At 41.8% G+C, this 25,936-nt stretch overlaps 1 protein-coding gene across 3 annotated transcripts in view; it reads left to right on the top strand.

The window, feature by feature from the left end:
- KIAA0232 (KIAA0232 ortholog) overlaps nucleotides 1–25,936 on the top strand; it is a 109,691-nt gene that overhangs the window by 53,375 nt on the left and 30,380 nt on the right. For all 3 annotated transcript variants that reach the window (XM_032783375.2, XM_032783376.2, XM_075066608.1), the window contains 2 exons: nucleotides 21,472–21,538; nucleotides 23,562–23,643. In XM_032783375.2, coding sequence (XP_032639266.1) covers nucleotides 21,472–21,538; nucleotides 23,562–23,643 — 149 coding nt within the window. The remainder of the gene's footprint in view (nucleotides 1–21,471; nucleotides 21,539–23,561; nucleotides 23,644–25,936) is intronic.

Raw genomic sequence — 25,936 nt, forward strand, 5'->3', positions numbered from 1 at the left:
TTTTAAAAAAATGCCACGAACCCATGCAGCCCTCCTCGTTGTCCACTATCTTTGACAGGCATCGAGCCTGCACAGCTCTCCACTGTTAGCAGCATTGCAAGTACAGGATGCACTCGCAGAGCTGAAAAGGAAACAGAATAAGCAGGGAACATGACAATTTAATGGAGGATAGATGGCTGTGGGACAAAGCGAGAACCAGTTCAAGGTGGTTGGTGGCATTCATAGAGCAGCAGCAGATTGTGAAACGCTGCTTCTGGACCCAGTAAACGAGCACTGGCTGCGGGGATTGCATCATAATCCAGGATTGGGATGGCAGACAGTGACTGCAGAACTTCTGGTTATACAAGCCCACATTCCTGGATCTGGGTGCGGAGTTCGCCCCAGCCCGCAGAATGAGACCTGCACTGACAGTGGAGAAGTAAGTGGCAATTGCACTGTGGAAACTTGCAACACTGGTCAGTAGGAAATAATTTTGGAATTGGAAAATCCACTGTGGGGGCTGCTGTCATGCAAGTATACTGGGCCATTAATTATCTCCAGCTACTCAAGAGTGTGACTTCCGGCAAGGTGCAAGATATAGTGGATGCATTTGCAGCAGTGGGATTCCCAAACTGCAGTGTAGCAAGAGATGGCACTCATATCCATATTTTGGCACCAGACCACCTTGTCATAGAGTACATCAACAGAAAGGGTCCCTTTTCTATGGTTATGCGAGTGTAGGTGGATCGCTAGGGATGCTTCACCAACATCAATGTTGCCTGAATAGGGAAGATGCATGACACTTGCATCTTTAAGAACACAAATCTGTTCAAAAAGTTACAAGCAGGAACTTTGTTTCCTGACTGCCAGATTACCAGTGGTGATGCTGAAATGCCAATAGTGATCTTGGGGGAGCAGCAAGGACAATTTCAACTACCTGCTCAGCAAGTACAGAAAGACAATTGAATGTCCTTTGGTAGATTGAATAGATGCTGATGTTGTTTACTCACAAGATTGGATCTCACAGTCATTGCAATGGTTATAACTGCCTGCTGTGTCCTGCCTTGTATTTGTGAAGCAGAGGGGGAAAGTTGCTGCTGAGTAGAGGTGGGAGTGGCTGTCTGCTGAATTTGAACAGTCAGATACAAGGGCTATTAGAAGAGCTTAATGCAGAGCTGTACAGCTCAAGCAGTCTTTACAGTGATGTATTTTGGTTTATTGTGCTCTACCTGGTTAAATTGTTTTGGGACCTGTTAGGAATTGTGTGGTGCTTCATGTAGATCTATGAATAAAATCCTCTCAATGCACCTTTTAATTTTGTGATGTTACTACATTGATGATTATTACACTTTGTCACTCATCCTATGAGTTGTCAAACTTTTAGAACAAGTGGGCGCTTTCAGTACACATAGGCATTCTGCAGCATATGTTGGGAGCTAATAAAGGTGAATTATTTTCAGCACAATAGACTTTTGTTAACAAAACACTGCAAAAAAAACTCTATGCAAATTAAAAATGTACTAAATATTTGGAGCAGAGCTTAGGAAAGGGAAAAAACATTTGTCCCTTTAGGTTCAGATAAGCAACCTTGGCTCTGAGAGGCCGGTGTAAGTGAACCTGCTGGGGCTGCCCAGACGTGCTGTGGCCACTGCAGCCTAGACATGCTAGGGCAGCCCTTCCCTGGCTCCAACTCTGCTGCTGCCTGAACCGGCCGGGGTGGCCTGGCCCAGCCCCAGGTGCGGCCAGGGTGGCCCTCCCCCTGCTCGAACCCAGCCTGTGCCTGTTGGGTCGGAGAAGGGGCGCCTATCCTGTAGCCCCAAAGCTGCTGAGGTGGGGAGAGATGCTTCTCCTTCACCACCCCGCCTCTCCCCCCCGCAACCAGGTTCTTCTGCTGGGAGAGAGAGTGGGGGGAGTCTTCTCTCGCCGCCACACCGCGGGCCAGAAACCTCACGCTCTGCATCCCAACCCTCTGCCCCAGCCTTGAGCTCCCCTCCCACGCTTCAAATCCCTTGGACCCACCCCCACCACATGAATTTTGTTATGCACACCCATATGTCACCTCCATATTGGTGCATATAACAACATTCATTCTGCACATGGGTGATAAAAATTAGAGGGAACACTGCCCTCCACCCCGGCTGCCTATCTCACCTTGGCAGCGTGGGGCTTGCCTTGGTCCCAAGGGTTCAAACCCTGCAATTCCTGCAATAAGCCCATACCACTTGTCTATGTTAGACGGCTTAAACCTTCAGCCTCCCACTTCCCTGGGCGGGTGAACAGAGAGCAACAATACCTGAAGTCCAAAGGTGCAAACAATTCAATGTTAATTGGGGTGAACTTCCAGCAAGTTTAAATCCGAGTTCCTTTTTCCTTATTTTTGAATCCCAACTTACTTCCTGTTTGCCCCTCATTTATATAGTAATATTCTTAGCTGTACCGTAACCAATCTAACCAGTACTAACATATTGTAACATAATTCTCTAACCAATTATATCCCACTACCCTAATTAACTTACACCTAGCAAAATTAATTATATAGCAGACAAACAATTAGAGAACCAGACAGATTAACAATAGAAAGTGGGGGCCATAAAGATAAAACATACAGAAATGAGAGTTTCTCAACCACAACTATTGAGAAGTGATTTCTTGCCAGACAGGATCCTATCAAACTAAGTTTTCTTTAACCATCTTTATCTGGTGATGGTAGGCATTATCAGGACGGGACTGTATTTCTAACAGCCCAATACCACCTTATTTCAGTGTGACTAGTTTGGAAGGTAAGGATGTGACCATTCACTTCCCAGCTTATGACTGCCTCTGCTGCTTAGCCAGAGGCCTTAGCCTGAGAACCAGGCCTCAGACTGTCACAGTGAGAGAAGGCCCAGAAACAGGCAGACTGTGATTTTGATTCTTTGTTTTATAACTCTATAACTAACTAAGTGATAAAAATACACCTAAGTTCTTCAAGTATAGGCCTTTACAGACAGTCTTAAATAACTATATCCTAACAGTCTAACGTGTCTTGGGGGAGGCGCACCAAGACAATAGGTCCAGGATTTGTAAACGGTTTTGCCCTAGAACACAAAAAGAGCGGGACTTCTGTTTAAAGCAGCTTCTTATGGAGGTGACTCTGACTGCAGTCCGCCTCAGTACGGCAAGATCCGGCACCAAGTTCAATCCACCTCGGTACAACAAGACCCGGTCCCATCCCCAACACCACAGGAGTGGCGTTGCAAGCAGGGTAGTAGCGGATTTCTGCCTTGCAGACCCACTCCTTTGGGGAGCACCTGACACAGAGATTTGGAGTTGGCATTGTCAACTTTGGCTCTGCAGACGGGACCATTGAGTCTGGTACCGTTGGTCTCCCCAAGCTATATGGTGGAAGAGGTAGGGCTACCATGCACCCCACACACCTTTGAGGCCGCGAGGGACCTCATTGCCATGACACCAGTGGGGTCCCTGGCCCTCTGCAACAAGCCTCTGGCACCACTGAACACGGTACAGTTTGCCGGTAGTGCTCGCCTGCATCTCCAAGGCACTGTTTGCCGGTAGTGACAGGGAAGCACTGCTCTGAGTCCCGTCATCGATCCATCTCACAATGACACTCTGATTTGCGGCACTGCTCACCATCCTGGCACTGATCCCTGACTTGGCGCAGGTACCGTTCTCGGCATCGGACATCATGGCACCATTCAAAGTCTCAGCACCAGTCGTCGACACGGTGCCGCCCTGGATCCCAGCACCACTCCCCATCCTTGGGGCACCAATCACCCACCCAGCTTCGCTCAGCACCATCATGGCCGTCTAGATCCTGGTCCTCATCTTCGGACTCAGAGGCAGGGTTCAGATACTCGTGCTGTTGGCACATAGATGTCCCGATGTGGACACAATGCCATGGCTGGTGCAATGGCAGAGGCTGGCACAGTGCCCCTTTTGGACCCCTTGGGCATATCACGAGGCCCAGGGTACCTTGTCCAAGGTCTCCTGGTCGGCCAACCAGCCTGCCCCCAGGGGTGCTGAGAGTACTGCAGCCTCAGTGGCTTTCCTAGAGCTGGCCCTGCTCCTTCAGTGGATCCAGGGATAATCGACCTCGAACAGGAGGCTGGGCAGGAAGTCCCAATGGACCAGGAAATCCAAGATGACTCTGTTCCTCTGCTTACGTTCTCATCATCCTCTCTGGAAAAGGCTGTGGCAGGGACTTCAACTTCAGGGCCACTGCCGTTAGAGTCACGCCCACCAGGACCTGCTGTGCAGAGTGGCGTGCAACATGGGTCTACAGGCTGAGGAGGTGGCAGAACAAGAGGACCTGATGGCGGACATGGTGACCCCGGAAGGTCCATCCAGAGTGGGCCTGCCACTTATCAAGACCATCCACATGTAGAAAAGAGATACTTTGTTCCCTCTAAGAGGTACAAGTATTTGTACACCGACCCATAGCCCTGCTCCTTGGTAATGTCGGCAGTGAATGAACGTGAGAGGCAGGGGCAACAAGAACCCACTTCAAAGTCCAAGGACTCTGAAAGACTCAACCTTTTGGCAAGAAGGTCTATTCCACGGGGGGCTTACAGCTCAGGATTGCTAATCAGCAGACAATCCTGAGCAGATCCATCTTCAATTCCTGGAATTTCATGTTGAAATTTAGGGAACTGTTGTCCTCGGAGTCCAGGGAGGAGTTTGGGGCCATTGTTGAGGAGGGTAGGGCAGTGGCACAGACCTCTTTACAGGCCTCACTGGAGGCTGCGAACTCAGCGGCATGCACCTTGTCCTCTGGCTTGGCCATGAGGAGAGGCTCATGGCTGCAGGCCTCAGGTCTGCCACCTGAGGTTCAGCAACCCCTCCAGGACCTGGCCTTTGATAGGGCAGGATTATTTGCAGAGCTAACTGACTCTAGGTTCAAGTCTAAAAGACTTGAAGGCTATGCTGAAGTCACTGGGTGTGCACACCCTTGCTACTCAGCGGAAACTTTTTAAACCACAGACCTTTCAACGTCCCTACCAACTGTATCCTAGACGGGACTTTTCTAGAAAGTGTGGTAGGAGTGGCAGGCAGAAGCCATCTCAGCCCTCATCTACTCAGGGCCAGGCATGTAGCTCTTCGGGCTCCAAGCAGGCCTTTTGAAGGTGCGCCCGGGGATAGCGTGCCAGACTATGGACCACATCCTCAACCCTGTTTTCTGAACTGTCTATCCCACTTCTACCGTGCTTGGTCCTAAATAACATTGGACTACTGGGTTCTTCGCATGGTACAAGTGGACTATTCTCTCCAGTTCTACTTCTACCCCCTTCCCCGTCCCTCTTCAGGGACCCTTCTCATGAGCAACTCCTTATCCAGGAGGTGCAAATGCTCCTCGCTGCAGGGGCAGCGGAGGAGATTCCTCGGCAGCTAAGGGGCAAGGGATTCTACTCAGATAGTACCCTACCTCCACAGCAAGAGCCTGCCTGAGACTACTCGGTCAAATTGCATCTTGTACATACGTGGTACACAGCATGCCAGAATGTGTCTCAGACCTCTCAAGATTTGGATCACATCACGTACCGCTTGGGACGTGACAGTCTGGACTCTTGTCACTCTTCCAGGTCACGTCCTCCAGTCCCTGGACTGGTGGCTCAACCAAGATGTGTGCAAGGGAGTCCCCTTCCATAGACCTCAGCCCTCCCTGTCCCTGGTAACAGATGAGTCAGCACTGGGGTGGGTTGCACACCTGGGGAACCTTCAGACACAGGGCTTCTGGTCTCAAGACAAGCTCTCACTCCACATCAGTATTAAAGAGTTGAGAGCCGTTTGGCTAGCATGCCAGACCTTCCAGGCCTGCTTAAGTGGTCAATGTGTGGGAGTCATGACAGACAACACAAAGGCGATGTTTTACATAATTAGGGTGGCACTCGTTCCTCTCCCCTCTGAGGACAAGGTACGGCTCAGGCCTGACTTGGAAGTCAGACCAACTATTCATGGCAGTAGGAGACCGTATGAAAGGTCTCCCGGTCTTGTCGCAGAGGATCTCATTGTCGCTTATGTCCTGCATCTGCACCTGCTACAAATTAGCTAATGTTCCAGCCCCAGCTCTCATGACCCCTTCCATGAGGGTGCAGGTCTTATTGGCAGCGTTCCTGGTTCAGGTGCCAATTCAAGAAATTTGCAGGACGGCAACATGGTCCTCGGTGCACACATTTGCCACTCACTATGCTATAACCAAGCATGTTAGAGATGATGCAGCCTTCGGCAGAGCAGTGCTCCAGTCTGATGCTCTATAATTCCAACCACACCTCCGAGGTAGGGCTTGGAAGTCACCTAACTGAAACTGATGAGAGCAAGCACTTGAAGAAAAAATGGTTACTTAGCTACTCATCACTGTTCTTCGAGATGTGTTGCTCAGATCCATTCCAGACCCACCTGCCTTCCCACCTGTTGGAGTAGCTGGCAAGAAGGAACTTAGTAGGCCCGGATTGGCAGGGTCATATATTGAGTGCCATAGATGTGCCACTCCATGGGGCTTTTACAGCCGACCGGATGGGTGCCGCTAGGGGAAAATTTTCCGACAGCTGCACATGGCACACGCACCTAACTGGAACGGATATGAGCAGCATATCTCCAAGAACAACAGTTACGAGATGGTGAGTAACCATTTTTCCTGATGGAGCATTGTCTTCAAAACATTCCCATTTTACCGTCCTTCGATAATTGTTTTTCAGAGGGGAGACAGGTTTTTTCTTCACTCAGTCTCAATCAGTATCATTTTGATCTTAAATGTTCTCCCAGGGTGTCTCTCCACGATCATGATAGCAATAATGTTGGCTTTAAGGGGAAAAGGAAATTCAGTTCTCTTCTTGGACAACTTTTCTGATTCGGGTTCAGAAGCAAGCACACAGTGATAACATCCCTGGAGTTTCTTGGTTTCAGGGCAGACACATGGTACCAGGGAAGTCTATGATGGACCCGGGCTGAGGATGAATATTGTCGGGTACCAAGGTTTCATCTTGGAAGAATGTTAGCAGAAGGTGGAGATGTTCATAGAGAAAAACAAGTGGTGCCACAGAAACAGAAATTCAGTTCTTATGCAGGCATGCTTTAGTGATCAAGAGTTCATATGCTACCTGTCCAGTAATTCCAGGTATCCCCTGCGCATCATATCTTGTCTCAGCTGTTGGGAGAGATTTAGCTTCAGATGTATAGCTGTGCTCCCACAGCTAGTGAATGCAGATTTTTTGTTGTTGTTGTTGTTGTTGTTAACGATCTTTCTGATTCAGTTCAGGGAATGGATACTAGAAAGAGCACAGCATCCACCCTCTGAAACACAATGATTCACTGAGGTCTCAGAGCACTGCTCCTTCACTGTATAACAGATTTGTTCTGGTCACTACAGTCAATGTGTCTTACGCCAAAGAGAATTTTCCTGTGTTGGCTGGATCAGAATTTCCTAGCTCTGTGTGCTGACCGTCAAAGGGGAGATGAACACAGAGACTTGCATTGCAAAAGATGGATTAGCAGAGTGGCTCCTGCACCTAGAAATATTCATTGTAAGTTAATTGTTGAGCTGGTGATGGACCTCCTTGCATCTGGAAATAGTAAATAAAGTGCCCTGCTTACCCCTCTCTGCGTCTGGACCAGGGAAATGAGGTGGTGAATGACTTCCTACCATTTTCACTGCTTCTCAAGACAGTACAAAAAGATAGGAATGAGAGAGCTGGGCATGGATACAGTTTATGCCTTTGTCTGACAAGGCTAAGGCTCTCAGGCTGCCTCACATTAGATATTTGACAGTCTCACAGAAGTCTGCTGTTGCAAGATCAGTCCTGCCATTCGAAACTAGACGGGTTTATAGTGAATACTTGGATGAAGTGATATTGGGTTTATGGATACCAAAATAGAAGACAGCAAATAGAACTTATTCTGCTGGCTGGTGTAACATCCATAGTTTTAACTATTGTGTTAAACCAGTGAAACGTAGCCTTGAGTTCCCCCAGCAGGGCTTTATTTTGTGTGTATAAACATCCAAGTAAAAAGATCAGCTTTCTGTAGTATAATATTCTCAGCATTTTCAAGAAAAGGAAGATTATACCAATCCCAGCACTAAATGCTTCCTTATAGCATCCACTGTATTCCAACCCTGCAAGATTATAGAGCATAATCTTGAAATCTCATTCTGCTCCTTGCCAGCGCTACCCAGATTGAAGTTTTACAGGAGGCTTCGTTATACCACAGGTCTTTTAGAATAAGCCTGCCGATGTTACCATCTCTAGTCAGATAAGGGTTTTTTATTTGAAGTTGGGAGCTTTCTCTCTCTATCAAGACCTAGTATTGTATTTTTAATTTAGGAAGGTGATTCTCACAACTATCGTAACATTCATTCCCTAAGTACATTCAAGAAATATTTCTCTTTCTGGGAATTATCAAAGCACTGTCAACCTCAGGTCAGACAGTCATGTCTCCTGTATTGAAATCTGCCAGTCAGCCATGTGTTCATCAAATTCTGCATTTTGGTTATCTAGTCTTAGCAAATGCCTTCTTCTTTATTTTAGGAGAAGTCTTTTCTATGGCTTAATACTAGGGGAAGATGAAGACAATATTTACCTCCCACCCTGTGGGCACACTGCTGTGAACATTCCATGATAACGGATCTGTAGTCCTTTAGAAAAAGAATAGGAGAACATATCTGTGCTTACCTGAAAAAATACTTCAGTCAAATAATAAGGGCCACAGATCTAGCCAAAGACAAATGAAGACAAAAGAATCATCTGGCAGAGCAATGAAAATTGACATCCAAGGATTTAGGTTCGTTGTCAGTTAACGGAAATTACTATGCTCTGCAGTTGGAAAAATTGTTGTCCCCCCCCAAATTATATTTAACACAATCTGTGATGTAGGAAAGCAGATTTGAATTTCCTGTCTGTGAAAGTTATCTCAGCTGGAGGGAACTTCAGGAGGCAGGGCTTTCCCTTGCTGCTGGTGGCTGACAGAGAGGTCTGGTTCTGCCTCCAAGTTGGAAGCGGGCTGAAATACCCATTTTAACAGATCTGTGGACTTCATTACTTGAAAGAGAGGACATTTTCAGGTAAATATGGATACATTTTTCTATGCTTTGCATTAAATTTTATATTCAAACTTTTAAAAATGTTTTACAGTGCAGTTAATGTATAATTTGTATTTTGTAACGTAAGCAATCTTTTAGGCAAATGAAAACATTGACTCTTTAAAAACCATCTACATTTGACAGAGTAAGTTTAGCAGCAAATGTACAGTTGCGGTGAGTCACATTTTGTACCTTCGTCAGTTCATATGTCTTAACTGTTGATTCACCCAGAACAGCTGCTTAATCTTTCACTTGGTGACAGGCCACATGCCAAGAAAAGCAATCTGGTGCACTGCAGTTATACACTATTAAAAAGTGAAACTAAGAACTTATATCTCATTGTTCAAAGCTGTATTTTATGAAAGTGAAGAATTGCTTTTTAAGATTTAAAGTATACTATGAGCCCAAAGGGAAACTGTAGTGACTAATTCTCATATCACTATTATAATTATCATTAACAATTAAAATATAGTGCCTTTAATTTACTATGGTGATTCACCAATATAGAAAAGACTTGTAGCTAAATAAGACATGACAGACAAAGAAAAGGCTAGGGGACAGTTCAGGGCAGAACAAGGAAGACTTTACCTTGCTTCACATGGAACAAGATGCGAAGTCATAGCTAGCTAAGTAGATTATATTGTACATATATTTTTAAGTAATTTTAGGAAGATGTCATTTATAATGCCTACCTCTGAATTGTTCAAATTTCTCAGTACAGGCAGCTGTTTCACTGATATGTCATAGAAGGCAAGCTCAGTCAGCTGGCCCATAGCCAAATAATACCATTGAGAGGGAATAGGTAATGACTTAACAGATCCACTGAAAATAGGATCAAGAGCCATATATCCTTACTTACTCATGCTACCTTCAGTTCTGTAGACTAAAGACTTGGTAAAATAATCATGAGATGTGACCATCATGGTAGCAGAAACTCTGAGAAAACATGCTAAACCTACTGGATGGTAACTGTATTCAAATAAACTTTAGAACAGTGGTTCTCAAATGTTTGTACTGGTGACTCCTTTCACATAGGAAGCCTCTGAGTGTGACCCCTCCCCTTATAAATTAAAAACTCTTTTATATGTATTTAACACCATAATCAATGCTGGAGGCAAAGCAGGGTTTGGGGTGGAGGCTGACAGCTCATGACCCCCTGTGTAATAACCTTGTGACCCCCTGAGGGGTCCTGACACCCAGTTTGATAACCTCTGCTTTAGAATGACTATACTGGGCCTGATATACTTACCCTGGATTACAGCTAATCTTCTGGTTCCCAGTGGGACCCAATCTCTTGAAGCTCCTGGCTGAAGCCTTAAAGACGCACAATATAATCTCTCCTGCCTACAGATGTAACTCTGACAGTTGCGTTTTAATGGGCTGGAACTTGGCATAGATAATTGTTGACAGAGACAGTTTTTGTCTTTGTGAGTTAAAATTGTTAAATCAACATCTTTAAATTGTATAAAGTATTCCAAACAGCAAATTGGTGGACTTTTTTTTTTTTTTTTTTAAAGGCAAATCTTCTGTACTAATTGAAGACCACAATTTTTAAAAAGTGTGCAGGCTCTCTTCTCTTTAGAGAATGTCTTTGCCTTTTTTTCCTCTCTTAAAAATATCAACAGATACTTAAATTTGGAAATGAGTATATGAAACCTACCACCTTTCATAATGTTATCTAAAGTGTTATGTTTCAACCGGATGCATTTCACTGATATTGCATCTGGCTGTACGTGTCACTTTGAGGGATTTTATAGAGGTATTATTTACTTTTTTAAACTAGAAATAAATTCCTACAGATCTCATATTTAACATTATTTCTCTTCACCTACTGCAGGAGACTCTTGACAGTGGAGTGTAACATCTGTGCTCATGAATATAGACTTTTTCACAGCATTGGTAGGAGTCTAGTGAAAATGTTGAACCATCACACCAGTTTTGTTTGTCTGTGGGTGCTGTTGAAAAAGGCCCTCTGCAATGGAGTAGAGGAAAGGAGAGAGCGTAAAGGAGACTCTTTCAGTGGTCTAGTAGCAACAAATGAGTTTGGATGTGAATTTAGTGATCTCCTTTTATCTTGCATGCTTGATTTCTCTCACTCCTTGGTTAACTGAAATAGTATGTTGATTTGCTCTAGATAAAGCTATGCTATTTTGTAAGCAAGAGGCAGGTTGATTGGGGAAAAGTCAGGAAATCTTAAGTTAACAAGCAGTCAGATTGACTGCTTGTTTTTTCTGACTGGACAAATTCAGAGGCTTAATTTATCTATTAGTAAGGCTATGTTTTAGTCACAGGTATTTTTAGTAAAAGTCATGGATAGGTCAGGGGCAGTGAACAAAAATTCACTACCCGTGACCTGGCCATGACTTGTACTACATACCCCTGACTAATCTTGGGGGAGTGGTGGTGTGGGGGTGCTGCAGGTGCTGGGGGTGGGGAGGGGCATGGTTTGGGGCACGCCGCAGTGCTTGGGGGAGGGAGAGGATTGGCGGGACTGGCAGACCTCCTACCCGGCTCCTCTCAGCACTCCTGGAAGCAGTGACATGTCTCTCCCTCCGTCCAAGTGCCAGCTTCCATTGGCCGGGAAACACAGCCTATGGGGGTGGTGCCTGTGGGCAGAGGCGGCATGTGGAGCTAGACGCTGATAGGGAGGAACATGTTGCCACTTCTGGTGAGCCTGTCAAAGTAAGTGCTGCCCAGAGCCCTCACCTCCTCCCCAGTCCTGAGCCCCTCCTACACCCAAAAACCTGCTGCTGGGGGAGGTGGCCCAAGACTGCCTCAGCAGCAGTTGGTGCGGCTGGTCATGGGGCTGCCCGAGCTGCTCAGGCGGCCTCCGGGCCAACTGCACTGGCCACTGCAGAAGTCACGGAGGTCCCAGAAAGTCACAGAATCCGTGACTTCCATGACACACTCTCAGCTTTATCTATTAGCATAGTCACTCCCAAACTAGTAGGCTGGCACCTATCCTTATATGAGCCAGTCTAACCCTCAACAAGTGGACAGAGTACCAAAAAATAATCTCTTTGATGGATTGGGATGGAAGTAAAAAGAGGAGGGATGGGATTAAGTGGATCCTGGAAGACACTAGAACAGAGAGGGAAAATGAAGGATTGATTTGAGGGGAAGAGAAAAACTAAAAGTACAAATTTTAAAAGTGGTGGGTTAGAAACCTCACCTCTAGATCTTGAAGGGGGAAAAAGAGGGACTATTATTGGAAGCTAGCTTCGTAGTCAAAATAAGCTTAAACAATATTTTGTACTCCACCCGAAGAGAGAAATTGTGAGAGTTAACCACATGATATTGTTGTAGATGCTATTGTGATTAAGTTCTATGTATTTCATGTTGGGATAAATACTTCTTAAAATAATCAAAACCAATATAAATATTGAAGAGCTTAAAACTAAGAAAAGCAAGGCACTTCAGGGGTAGATCATTTGTAGTGTTTTAAATTCTTATAATTACATATCCTACTGAGACAAACGGACACGAGCTGGGTTACTTCAGATTTTTCTGAAACTTGGAGTGTAACGGCTAAAATATACCCCTTAACAAAACACCAGAAAATTACTTTTATATTGTATTGATTTGTTAAATACATCTCACAGTCTATAAGAGAATATTAAAGCATTTTATCACTGCTTGTGAGGTGTTACTTTGCTAATCTGCAGCCTGTTTTACACAGTGCAGTAAGAAGTTGAATAAATGATCTCTAGAGGCTTGACATTCTGCACTGCAGGCTTTTTTTTAACCTAGTGCTCGCTACATAGGATTGCTGTGCATAACACCATGCAGTATGTCAGCTGATTTAAGTATTAATTTTGTGATGCAGATGGAAACTGAGTGTGTGATTACAAAACTTTTTTCATTTCTTCAGCATCATGGTAAGAAGATTACCTTTTTCTTACATGTATTTGTGTTAGGTTAGTGTAGTGATTTGAAATTGCTTAGCTTTTATAAAGTTGCCACAGGTTGTCTTTCATGTAGTCATTCTTCAGAGCAGAGTGGAAACAAGACCAGCTCTTTCAATGGTACTTTTTCAAACAAACAAACAAACAAAAAAGCTACTGTAGATGGTGCATGTATATAGTGACAGCCACACAAGTTATCCATAGTATGCTATTCTTTTCTACCTTTTTAAATAGCAGGTAGTTCATAAACATAGGAGATATAACTTAGTGTTCAATATTGCTGAGTCATCTTGAGTTAAGCATATGCTGTGAAGTTTTATATTTAGCACTTCCAGCCCTGCAGTTGCAGTTAACTGGGTTAGGTAATTGCTTTGTCACTTTAAGTAATTAAACTTAGAAATTAAAGAGCACAAGCCATTACTTCCGTATGACTTTTCAAATGAGCATATTATTTCAGAATGGAAAAGCTATTTTAATTGTACAGTTTGGTCCTTTTTCCCCTAAAACTTCATCTTATGTTCTCATTCCTGCCAATTCCTCTACTGAGAAGTAAACGGGGAGAGAGTGAGTGTGTGTATGTAAATCTTTTTAAAAAGAAATGCATTGCGTCAACGCGGCGATGCAGGGAAATCTGCCTCTTTTGCATCTGTTTAATCACTTGTTAACCTCTGTGTGCTGTATGTAGTACCTTTGGAAAGAAGTGTACATCACATTCATACATACCGAAAAGGTTAAAAAGATGTTTGGGTCAAACTCAGAAAGTAAATGGTGGTGGTAGCTATTGCTAGTAGGTTTGTCTAAGGGTATGTCTATACTACCCGCTGGATCAGTGGATAGTGTTCGATGTATCGGGGATCGATTTTATCGCGTCTCATCTGGACGTGATAAATCGATCCACTAATCGATGCCCATACTCCACCTCGACAGGAGGAGTAAGCGTAGTCGACAGGGAACCGTGGCAGTCAACTTGCCAATGTGAGGACAGCCAGGTAAGTCGAACTAAGATACTTCAACTTCAGTTATGCGAATAGCGCAGCTGAAGTTGCATATCTTAATGCGAAACACACACACCCCCACCCCCTGCTAGCATAGCCCAGGCCTAAGTCACAGTAACTTCAAGTGCTGTGAGGACTGAAGGTTGGAGTCGTAATAGGAAAAGCAAACTACATGTGTTTTTAAGAAGTGTGACAGTGTAAAGGGGGCTGCACATACAGCTTCTTACATCCCCCAGTATGATGCTTTTTCTATTACAACTCCAATCTTCTGAGTGTAAGTTGCTATCAGTGGTTTCTCCAGGAATTGAAACTGGGAGTGAGGGGCGGTAGGGCCGATGAGGGGTGAGACGATGAGGGTGAAGGTGTGCTGTATGGCACTACAGTAAAAACTTAAAAATGTTTCATGACCTTTTCATTAGATTTAACTCCGTTTTGAAATCATCACACAAATTAAAGTTAGCTACTCGAGCCTTCTATGAAGCACTACATCTACAACCTTCTTGGTTTCTTGTTATAATTTTGCGTAACTCTGTTAATGAACTTCTTGAATGCAGTGCATTCATCTTTGGTGGCTTCACATGTGTCCGGTACTTCCATTTCTTCAATTAATATGCTGATTAGTTCATTCACATGATCAGGCAGAAGGCGACTTCTTTCAGAACACAAAATTCTATTCAATGGTGAAAAAGAATGCTCAACTGTAGCCGTTGTGACTTGGGAGTAGCAAGAGATGAATTCGTACTTCTTTCATCCCAGAAAACAGAACACAAAGATTGGGTCAAGCCACTAGTGATGATGATAAAGAAGTTGAAGTTAAATCTTCGTTCGTCGTACGATATTCCACTCTGTTCAAATTCTCTATTGTGTCCTGATCACATGGCAGCCCCATTGCTGGTAGTGCCTCACTCCACTCAACTGTTGTTGATTTATAGGACAGGCATCTGTAAAAGCTACGTAGAGGTTGAGTAGAATCTAAAAGTCGCTGTTGTAGATTTTTAAGGATCGTGTGTGTACTTTTTCAGTTGTCTTAACAAACACTTCTTGTCTTCTTCACTGAAGGATTCAATATATATGCCTTCATTAGTCAAGTTCTGGACTGAAGTCTTTGCTTCTTCCAGTACTTTTTCAATGGATAGCTCTCTGATCCAAATGTAGCTTCTATTGCTGGACAAAGATCTACTACTGTTGTAACAGATACCTGGATGGCATTGTTTAATGGCCCGGGGTTTCAACAGTAGACTTACGAAAGAGAGAATGGCAATAGTCTTCTCTGAATGTAGTAGCAAAAGTAATCTACCAGCCTCACTTCTTAGATCCGTCCCATCTTGATAGATAACTTTCCAAAGCCAGTAGTAACGGCTGGAGTAATTTTAAGACAATAGCCAAGGATCGCTCTTGAGAAAGCCAGCGGGTTTTCCCAGGTTGGACTAATTTGAACTTCAGTCCCAGTGTATCTTCTATATTTTCCAAGATATTTAGTCTTTTTGGACTGCTGCTGAAAAAAGAATATAGTGAAGACATTAAATTTATAGCTTTTTTTAATGTCTATTGATGATTCTGCAGCTCGTACTAGAGCTAGTTGGAGTAGATGGCCTCTGCAGTGTGTATAGGAGAGATTAGGGTTACACTTTTCTCTGAGCAAAGCTTGTACTGCACCATGTCTTGCAGAGAAGTTTGCAGCTCCATCAAATGCACAAGCAGCCATCTATTTGGGTCCAGTTGACAAGCATTTAACTCTTCTAAGATGTGGGTTGTCACAGATGCAGCTGATGTGTCTTCTATAACAGGGGTCGGCAACCTTTCAGAAGTGGTGTGCCGAGTCTTCATTTATTCACTCTAATGTAAGGTTTTGTGTGCCACTAATACATTTTAAAGTTTTTAGAAGGTCTCTTTCTTTAAGTATATATATATATATATATATATATATAAGGCTTTAAAAATGTTTAAGAAGCTCACTTAAAATTAAATTAAAATGCAGAGCCCCCCGGACCCGTGGCCAGACGCGACATTGTTTGTTGTGCCTGAAATCAGGTCCTTGCACATGTCCCCTTTAACACACGTAATGCCGGAGGTTGTCTCTACCCTGTTCTTATAACGTTGAACATTAGATGCTTTACTGGTTACCCCTGACTCAAGATAACGTACCACATGATCTTATCTTGATACCCATTTGCATCGGTGCATTCTCCGCCTGTATGCAAAATTTTTGATGCGGGTGAGAGAGTTCTTCACCTTTTTTCAGCAGTTGATCTTTCACTGTTGGACCGCCATGCTTCTAGCCAGTCGAGTTTCTTGCGAAAGCATCGTGAGCATTGCTGATCGTGTTTGGAACCCGTTGTTCAGCTTCGGTAAATGAAAGTGACAATGAACTTAACATTTGCCGTCCAGTTTAGTGTGTAGATCTCTTGCTTAAAGAGAAGAGGATGCCACAGCATGTTTTAACATGAACTGTGTTGAGTCTCCAGCATTCTTAACAGCCTCATTCAGTAGTCTCTCAAAACTTGGCTTTAAAGAAGTGGTCTTATAAGGATCTTAGTTTCTGCTTGTTGTCACCCAGAGGCTGGTGTTTTGCTATCTTTTCACGTAGCTTGTCAGCATGTTTTGTGATCGTTTGACAAACAAGTCTCCAGTTTTACCAATTATAGATTGGGAAGCTTTCGTCTTTTCTAAGCTTTTTTGCAGAGGAAGCATCCAGTAGTACTCTTTCTAACTTTCAATAAATGGGCACACTTTGAGCGACAAACATCAGGAACGCCTTTAGGTTTTTGAGACATGTCTTTTTAGTAGGATAGCTGTATTGTGCTTTGGGACGGTCAGATAGATTTTATACCATTGAACCTTCAGGTGACATATTTCCTAAAAAATATAATTTTTTAAAAAATATATTTTAATTTAAATTTACTTTTTGAAAGTAGCTACTGGGATAAGAGGGATAAAATGGGAAACAGGGTAGGAATAAAATTAGTCTATTTCCAGAATGAAGAGAGATAAATCTGGTATCCCTGAGGGGTCGTACTGAGACCAATTACGTGTTCAACCTCACATAAATTATCTGAAAATGGGTAAAATGTGAAGGTGCAAAATTTGCAGATGTTACAACTATTCTAAAGATAATTAAGTCCAGGCACATGCATAAGAGTCAAAGGACTCTCACAAAACTGGGGTGGACTGGCAACAAAATGGCATAAATTCAATGTTGATAAATGAAAGTAATGCTCCTTGAAAAACAATCTCAACTATACATACATGATGGAGTCTATTACTGTTAACCTCAAGAAAGATCTTGAGTCGTGTGGATAGTTCTCTGAAACATCCACTCAATGTGCACAGGCAGTCAAAAAGCAAACAGAATGTTGGAATTCATATAGAAAGGATAGATATAAGACAGAAATATTAATATTGCTTCTATATATCCATGGGACGTGACCTTGATACTGTGTGCAAATCTGGTTCTCCTTCCCAAAGTGTATGGAATTGGAAAAGTCAGAGAATGGGAACTAAAATCATTAGGAGTATGACAAAGGAGGAGATTAAAATGACTGGGAATTTTCGCTTAGAAAAGGACGACTAAGGGGGGATGATGATAGAGTCTATAAAATCTTGACTGAGTTGAACAAGTGAATAAGGAATGTTGTTATAATCTTCATATAACACAAGACTAGTAGTACCCAATGAAATTATAGGCAGAGGTTTTGAAAAACAAAGGAAGTACTCTTTATACAACATTAAAGTCAACCTGGAACTCTTTCCAGGGGATCTGTGAAAGAACAAAACTTATAACAGGATTAAAAAGAACTAGATAAATTAGCATTCTGGACAAGTCACTAAAATATCTATTTAACAACAAATGTTCTTCTACGTGCCCCTCACTTTATCCCCCACCACAACCCACTCACGTGTTGTTCCTTGTCTGGAGACTCAGAGTTCAGAGGTGCTTTCACGTGAGTACATCTCCCAGGTGGGGGGCAAGAAAGCACCTTGCTCGTTCCTCCAGCTGCTCGCTGTTCACTCTGGCCACTGCTGTTTGTTGTGCCACTGTTTACTCCACCACTCTGTTGCCAGTGGCCCTGCGCAGTCACTTTCTGCTGCCACTTGGCACTGTGACCTCTGCGAGTTGGTCTCTTGAGGTTCCACCCAGCTCTCAGTGGAGGAACCTTGCTGCTAGTGCAGTCTGGGCTGTCTCTTTCACAGAAACGCTGTCCCCACAGCAGGACTAAGCACTTAAACCTGATTATCAGTGATTTCAGCTTCAGTGGTCACTTAACAGAACAAAAGATTATCTATGGAGCCTTATCAGCTCTGTCTTTCAACATCCAATGAAGTGGGTATTCACCCACGAAACCTCATGCCTCAATACATCCGTTAGTCTATAACAGGGGTCGGCAACCTTTCAGAAGTGGTGTGCCGAGTTTTCATTTATTCACTCTAATTTAAGGTTTCGTGGGCCAGTAATACATTAACATTTTTAGAAGGTCTCTTTCTAGAAGTCTATAATATATAACTAAACTATTGTTGTATGTAAAGTAAGATTTTTAAAATGTTTAAGAAGCTTCATTTAAAATTAAATTAAAATGCAGAGCCCCCCGGACCAGTGGCCAGAACCCGGGCAGTGTGAGTGCCACTGAAAATCAGCTCATGTGCCGCCTTCAGCACGCGTGCCATAGGTTGCCAACCCCTGGTCTATAAGGTACCACAGGACTCTTTGCTGTCTTTAAACAGTGGAGAGAGACAGGTCCCCACCCTCTCTCTAGATGCCCTCAATCAGCACAAGCTAAGTAAAGTTCTACTGCCCTTTATTCATACAATAAGAACAACATTTCATTCCCCCGCCCTCCTGCATTCAAGTTACTTGTAACCCAACCCCAGCCAAAATCTATCACTTGGGCAACACAGCTCTGTTCGCTGGATATCTAGGTAGATTAGGTGTGAATGTAAATACAGTCTGGTCCTAAAGCCTTTCCCGCCCCAGCTCATCTGTAGCTGTCAGGGAGAGCTCTTTTAGACTTTGCTTACAAATCATCATTTGAAATTATTAGGTTGGCCAACATCACTGAAATGAATGCACTGACATTGTCATAAAAAACAACAGCTGTATAGGAAAGCTAGTCTATGTTCATACTTTTCAAATCTATTATACTTTTGCAGATACACATATTTTACCATACATTGTATATGCTTTTAAAGTGTGTATTAATGTTTCAATTTCAATTCAAATTTCTAAACAGTCACTAAATTGGCATGTAACTAGTTCACAAAACTGGGGGACAGGAGGAGTTCACAAAATTCAGGGGGGTGTAGGGAAGTCACCGGTTGGCGTACCATATTGTTTCTAAACATGACCCTTTCAATTGAGTTTCTCTTTAGATGTTTTTCTACATATGCCATTGTGCTCTGCTCTTCCCCAAAAGGTCATTTCAGGCTGTGGGTTTGCATCCTGTATTGTATTGACTGTCACACACCTTTTATTCCATTGAAACACTATGGAATACTACTCCATCAGATTGCTGGTAGTATTACTAACATGCTGCACTTCTGATGTTTAACAGCTAAGATTGGTAGTACAGCTTTCTCTAATTCTAGAACTGCTTTCAGGGTGGTGGGCGGGGGGAAATAAAGAATGAAAAAAGTTAGGGGTGGGAATAATGGAGGAAAGGCAGTTAATAGAAAAGAGGCTGGAGATAATGAGAGGCCAACAACAAAAATGAGATGGATAATAAAAGCATGAGAAAAGAGGATGAATAAATCGCTTACAGAAAAGCTAATTCAAGCATGGTAACTAGAAAGAGCAATAGGGTAGAGCCTGAACTGAAATAAGAACTTTGAAAGTCATCTTCACAGTCCCTTTCTGAAAAAATATTTTAGGTGAACCCTGGAGTAGAAGTCATTCAACTTCTTAAAGTAAATTCCATGATCTACTGATACGATTTTTACTATGATATTCATCTCAGTCCTAATTGACAATAGTGCGTATATACATAAAAGTATCCAAGTGATAAACTCACAAATACTTTACAGTAAATTGCATAGTATGATACTTGCATTTGGAAAACCTCTTCTTTATGTTCGTATTTATTATCTTGTTTCACTTGATCACATTGACTCTTACTATGATACATTTCTTCCTGGGAACTAATGCATAATTTTAACCATTTTCTTGTGCTGTTTGATGCATACTTAGTCTGTGAAACATAGAAAATTCATGACTGACTAGATATTTATACATTTGTTTGCAGAATTGTCGTAACTGTCCCAGGTACCAGGATATGAGAGACACAAAGTAGGTGAGGTAGTATATTTTATTGGTCCAACTTCTGTTGGTGGATTTGTCCAAACCATGGGAAGAGGCATGGGTACTAGGATGCCTCCCCAATATGCCAGCCTCTTAATGAGCCACTTGAGCAAGAATTTCTGGAAAAACGCATCACAAAACCAACAATATACATGAGATACATCAATGATGTTTTCATTGTCTGGACAGAGGACCTAAACGCCCTCATTGATTTCTTCAACAACTTGAACAGCCATCACCCCCATTCATCAAAAACTCTCTAGAACACTCACACACCAGATTCAGTTTTGTGGATGTCACAGTCAGCTTCAACAATGGAACTCTACCATACAGGCTATCATCAAATAATTACAAACCATACTTGATGGGGACCACATCCTGAAATAAATCTTTCCGAGACCCACTCTTCTGGCCATCAAACAACCTCCTTAACCTTGCCAAGCTCATAGTCAAAAGCAGGCTTCCCATAGACTAGGACATACCAACTCAAAATGGTACCAGACCTTGCCAGAACAGATGAAAAACCTGCTGGCCTATCTCCACTATTATGATGATCAAGACCCCCAGTATAACACCTTTCAAGAGCCGTGGGTTCTACACATTCCTGTCATAGCATGTGGTGTACCTCATCCAGTGCACTAAATGCAATAAGAACAACTGTGGGTGAAACCAGACAATTACTACATTCTCAAATGAACTCATAGAAAAATGATGTACAAAAATGCCATGAGTGAACAGTTTTCACAGAGCAAGCACTCTGTATCTGACCTCACTCCTCTTCCTCAAAAGAAACCTGCAAAACATCTTCAGAAGCTGAGCCTGGGAACTTAAATTCATAGTTCTGCTAGACACTAAAAACCATAGATGTAACAGAGAGATTGGTTTTGCAGCTCATCACAACAATTTTGTAAAACACTGTACTGCCTCCTGTCTCTTGATTGCCCACTTAACTTTAAGTGATCTCCTACAGCATGTGTGAACCCCTTATGCTGAATTATTTGTACCACATTGTATTCAACTTGGACATTCTAATTACCTTCCTCAGACCTGAGGAAGAATTCTGTGAAGCTTGCAAGCTTGTCTTTTCCACCAACAGAAGTTGTTCCAATAAGAGAGAGTACTTCATCTACTTTGTCTCTTAAATATTTATACTGCATTCATAATGTGGTATGCATATTCTTTTTTATATTTTTTTAGTAATTTGCACTTCTGTTTTTTGTTGTTGTTGTACAGAGCTCTGGGATCGAAACTTTAGTGGAGGAGCTTTGCTCCAGACTAAAAGACCTTCAGAGTAAGCAAGGTGAGAAGTATACTGAGTCTTTTGAGGCCAAAGAGCACATTTGTAAAATATACCATTTGGGGGTTTTCAGGTTGAGATATTCTGGTCCCACTACTCTCCTCCCTTTAAACAAGGCAAACAGTTGGAAAATAAAATGAATAATCTTGTATTAATATGTTTTTACCTGAAAAATGGCTATCTTTAAATGGCACTTCCTTTATGAACAGATATGCTTTTGTGTGTGTTCAGTCATAACTTCTGCTTGCTTTGGTGAATTTTTATTCCTGGTCACACTGCAGCCTCAACAAAGATAAGAGATTGTGAGCTGGATTCTGTTCCTTTTTGTACATTGCCACTCATTTACTAAGAATAGATTACTAAATTACAGTTATGAAACAATCAGGTATATCTGTGAAAACCCACTAACATGAAGTGAGCTTGCTTAGGTGTCAGGTCATAATTTAAAGACTACATTGAATGTAACTGAGGCTGTAAATGGGACTTGCCAGGTCTAAGGGGAAGCATCATTTACTTACTTTTGATATCTAAATTGAGACTGTAAAAGTGGACCCTCACAGTGCCATTCTTGTACTTTTGCTTCTCAAAATGCTACTACTGCACTGTTTTCTCTCCATAAACCTCTCTTGCTAAGACTTTACAATGCTTGATCTTCATTTATACTAAAGTTCTGCAGTCCTGTAATATTCACATATGATTTGGAATGTCTTCATACTGCTTTACATAAAATATTGGTTGTAGACTCTACAACTGAGTTCATAGTAGCTGAACATTCATCTAACCATAAGGCAGCATATTTTGACAATTCAACAGCAGTACACATGCAGTCAAGTGAAAATCAAATGTCTTGCACACTCATGAAAAATAGAAATAATAAATAAAAGTTAATAAATATTTCATTCTTAAATAAGACTTCTTTTGCTGAAAATCAGAATAAAACAAACCCAGAAAGTTGAATTTTAGTAGCCTTGTTCCATTGTACAGCCAAAAGGCTGTTCTGGCAATTCTTCTAAACAGACACCCTTTTAAAAAACCGAAAACAAAAACAAAAAAGTTAAAATCAAGTAAATATTTTTTCCCTTTTTAATAGTTCTCTTTTCTATACTTAAATATGCAACCCTAATTCACATCTTAAACCGTTACTTTCTTTTGCTTCAGTCTTTCAGAAGAAATAAATCTAACTGTTCTAAACATAATTTCAGATGTTATGTCATGCTCTTTGGATTTCAGTGTTTATAAGAACATCTGTGTATCACTGTGAGCACCTAGGATAAATATAACTCTTTAACCATAAAAAGGAGCACACACTCAACATTCACAGTGAGCTCTTTGGATTGCTTTTCAGTGACACCCCCGAGCTGCCTATGTGTTGTTGATTATATAAAACCATTAATTTTGATATGAGTAAAAAAGATAAATATGTACATCAACTGCATTTTTATATCCTGTATATTTTCCATAGGAAAATTCATAATCCTATATTATACACAGCCCTTGCAACTGAAATCCCCCCTCTGCATTTCTCCCTCCTGCCACAAAAAGAATTACACTAATTGCTCTGGAATTTAGCTTTTTCCCACTGGAATACATGAGCAGTTAGATGCCAAAACCAATAGCAATTACGTGTTAAATAAATGGACAACTAGTCTTTTATTTTACATGTAGAATTTCCAAAAGAGGTTAAGGACATTGACAAACGAAGTACAGTAAAATGCTGAATTGGAAAAGAGTGTAACTAGGGCATAATGTAGCCCACGGTTGCATCCTGGTCATCTTTGGTAAAATTAATGGGGCTTAATTAGATTTTTTAGAAACTCTGAGTCTTAGGTTACACTTCATAACAATTTCTGTACATGAAATTGTTTTTATTGCTAAGTAGTAACAGGTTACCATATATTATTGTAAATATTTAACTACTGGTGTATATCCTGTGTTTTTGTTAGATACTTTTAGTTTATATTTAATAATTTTCTGAATTTCTCTGTAAAACTAAAGTATAACTTTCTGGCATTTTGTCTCATAACAGAGGAGAAGATTAACAAAAAGTTAGAGGGTTCTTTGTCTCCTGAGGCTGATTTATCTCCCACAGCAAAGGATCAAGTGGAAATGTATGTTTCTTTTAACTTGAAACTTCTAAATACAATGGTTAAAAAGTAAAATGTTTAATGAAAGGAAATTTAAAGTTATTCCTACAGTCTCCTTTTGCACATGCAGTGTTCTGTGTTCTAGGTGTTTGACACCTTATATATTTGCAGCAAGGCTAACTTTATTTTTGTTGACGCTTGTGGAATTGAATTTTTAAACTGTGGTGTTCTATTTATTTAAATTTTTCCAATTTTTATTAAGGGGACTGTGTCAGCTAGACAACATAAAGTGCTAAAAGTAGTTTCAGGTACTATGCCAACCTTTTTGTCCCCATTCCAGATTTGTGGTGGTATAATTATGGTATTATATCTTTTAAGATAGTGTTATCTTCCATACAAAAAGGGGAAAGTGTGAAGTCGACTGTAAACAAAGTGTTGGTACCACTGAAAACAATAGGAGTTTTGCTTTTGACTTCTTTGGGGAAAGAAGTATGATTTTGACTTTCTTTCAATTAAAGAATTATAAGCAAACTTTCAGTTAGTTACCTGATATAGCAACAGGTAAAATATGTCAGACAGAAGTGTCATTAAGTTGACAATATCTCTTTTTTTAAAAAAAGAGAGAAAATTATCATACCTTAATGTTCAAAATAATATTCAAAGGAACTTACATAGTGAGTTTAATGTTCAGATAAGTGACCCCAACACTGGTTATTACAGCATTACACTTATCACACTGATAATTGTGTCAATTTACAGATCTCATGGAATTGTAAACTTTTTTTGAATGGGTAGTCATTGGGGGCGGGGGGGGGCGATTTCCGCTGTAACAATATCTGAATCCAATCTACAAACATGTAAAGTTAAGGAAATAACGTGTTCAGACTCAGTCTGCAGTCGTCGAAACTTAACCAAAAAAATGCAAACTAGCAAGCCAATGTAGATAAAGCTTGAGTAGCATGCTGCGTATAGCGTGAGAAGCACAAACATAGAACGGGGAAGGACCTACGAGAGGTCATCGAAGTCGCAGACCCCTCATGTTAATTTAACTTCCAGATTCAGGGACAGTTTAGATTCTGTACAACAGACAGTAACAAACTTATCTAAGGAGTCATGCTGTGTGTAATGGTTTGTTAGTGGGCTTCAAGTTGTTTTTCCCCCGTTTGAACTTTAGAGTACCAGAGTGGGGACCTGGTGAACCTTTAGTTTACATTACTGTAGCGTCTGGTATGCTGCCACCAGCAGATTAGTGTCTGGCCAGTTTGTCTGTTCCCACCCAAACCTCCCTGAAAACACGACCAATCCCTTGGATCTTAAACAAAGGAAATGTAACCATCCCTTCTCCCCCTCCTCAGCCCTGTGAGTTCAGACCCCAATCCGTTGGATATTAAAACGGAAAAATCAATCACGTTTAAAGGCAGCTTAATAAAGGAGTTTATTAAGAAAGAGGGAAATCTATCTTCTGGCTAAACTCAGTGGAAATGCTTACAGGTTGCTAGTTCATATGAGCCAGAGGGACCCCCGCCTGCCGTTAGATTCAAAGTACGGCAACAGAGGTAAAAATCTTCCAGAGCAGAAGAACCTGTACAAGTTGAGAACACATTAGACTATAGCCTTGCCTGCTATTAACTTCGATCTGAAAACATAAAGCCTGTCTCGAAAATGGGGAGCTGGAATGGATGTTCCCATCCCTCTCAGTCCTAGAGCGAACACGAACAAACAAAAAGCACAAACAAAGTCCTCCACCAAGATTGAAAGTATCTTTTCCCCTATTGGTCTGTCAGTGTCGCCGTTACTGAGCTCTTAACCCTTTACAGGTAAGAGACTTACATACTTAGCTATCATAACAGTGTTAATGTTTGAACTGTTGGGGTGGGCTGGTGGTAGATTGAGAATGTCCTCTTACGGGGCCTTTAAGCTGGAATCCCGTAACTTACAGTTGATCTAAATGATATATTAACATAAATAATTTTAAAAACATATAGGGTATGGTTTCCACTTGATCGGTGCACTGCCAGATGAATCTTCAGGTCCCATAAGCTTAGGACCCCGATTAAAGCATATTGAGGTAGGCTGTTTTCATGGCTTGACTCAAATGAAAAATATATTTGAAAAGCTTGTCACAGTGGCTATAACAAGCAGTTTATACAAATGTTCCCAGAGTTTGGGGTTACTAGAATGTATATTTAAAACTTCTCACTGGTTAATGCAAATTAGTATCATGTATTAGTCATAATTTGCTTTTCTTTTAAAAAATTTAGATATATCAAACTATAGAATCATAGAATTGTAGGGCTGGAAGGGACCTTGAGAAGTC

The sequence above is a fragment of the Chelonoidis abingdonii genome, chromosome 5, assembly GCF_003597395.2.
Source record: "Chelonoidis abingdonii isolate Lonesome George chromosome 5, CheloAbing_2.0, whole genome shotgun sequence".
NCBI lineage: Eukaryota > Metazoa > Chordata > Testudines > Testudinidae > Chelonoidis > Chelonoidis abingdonii.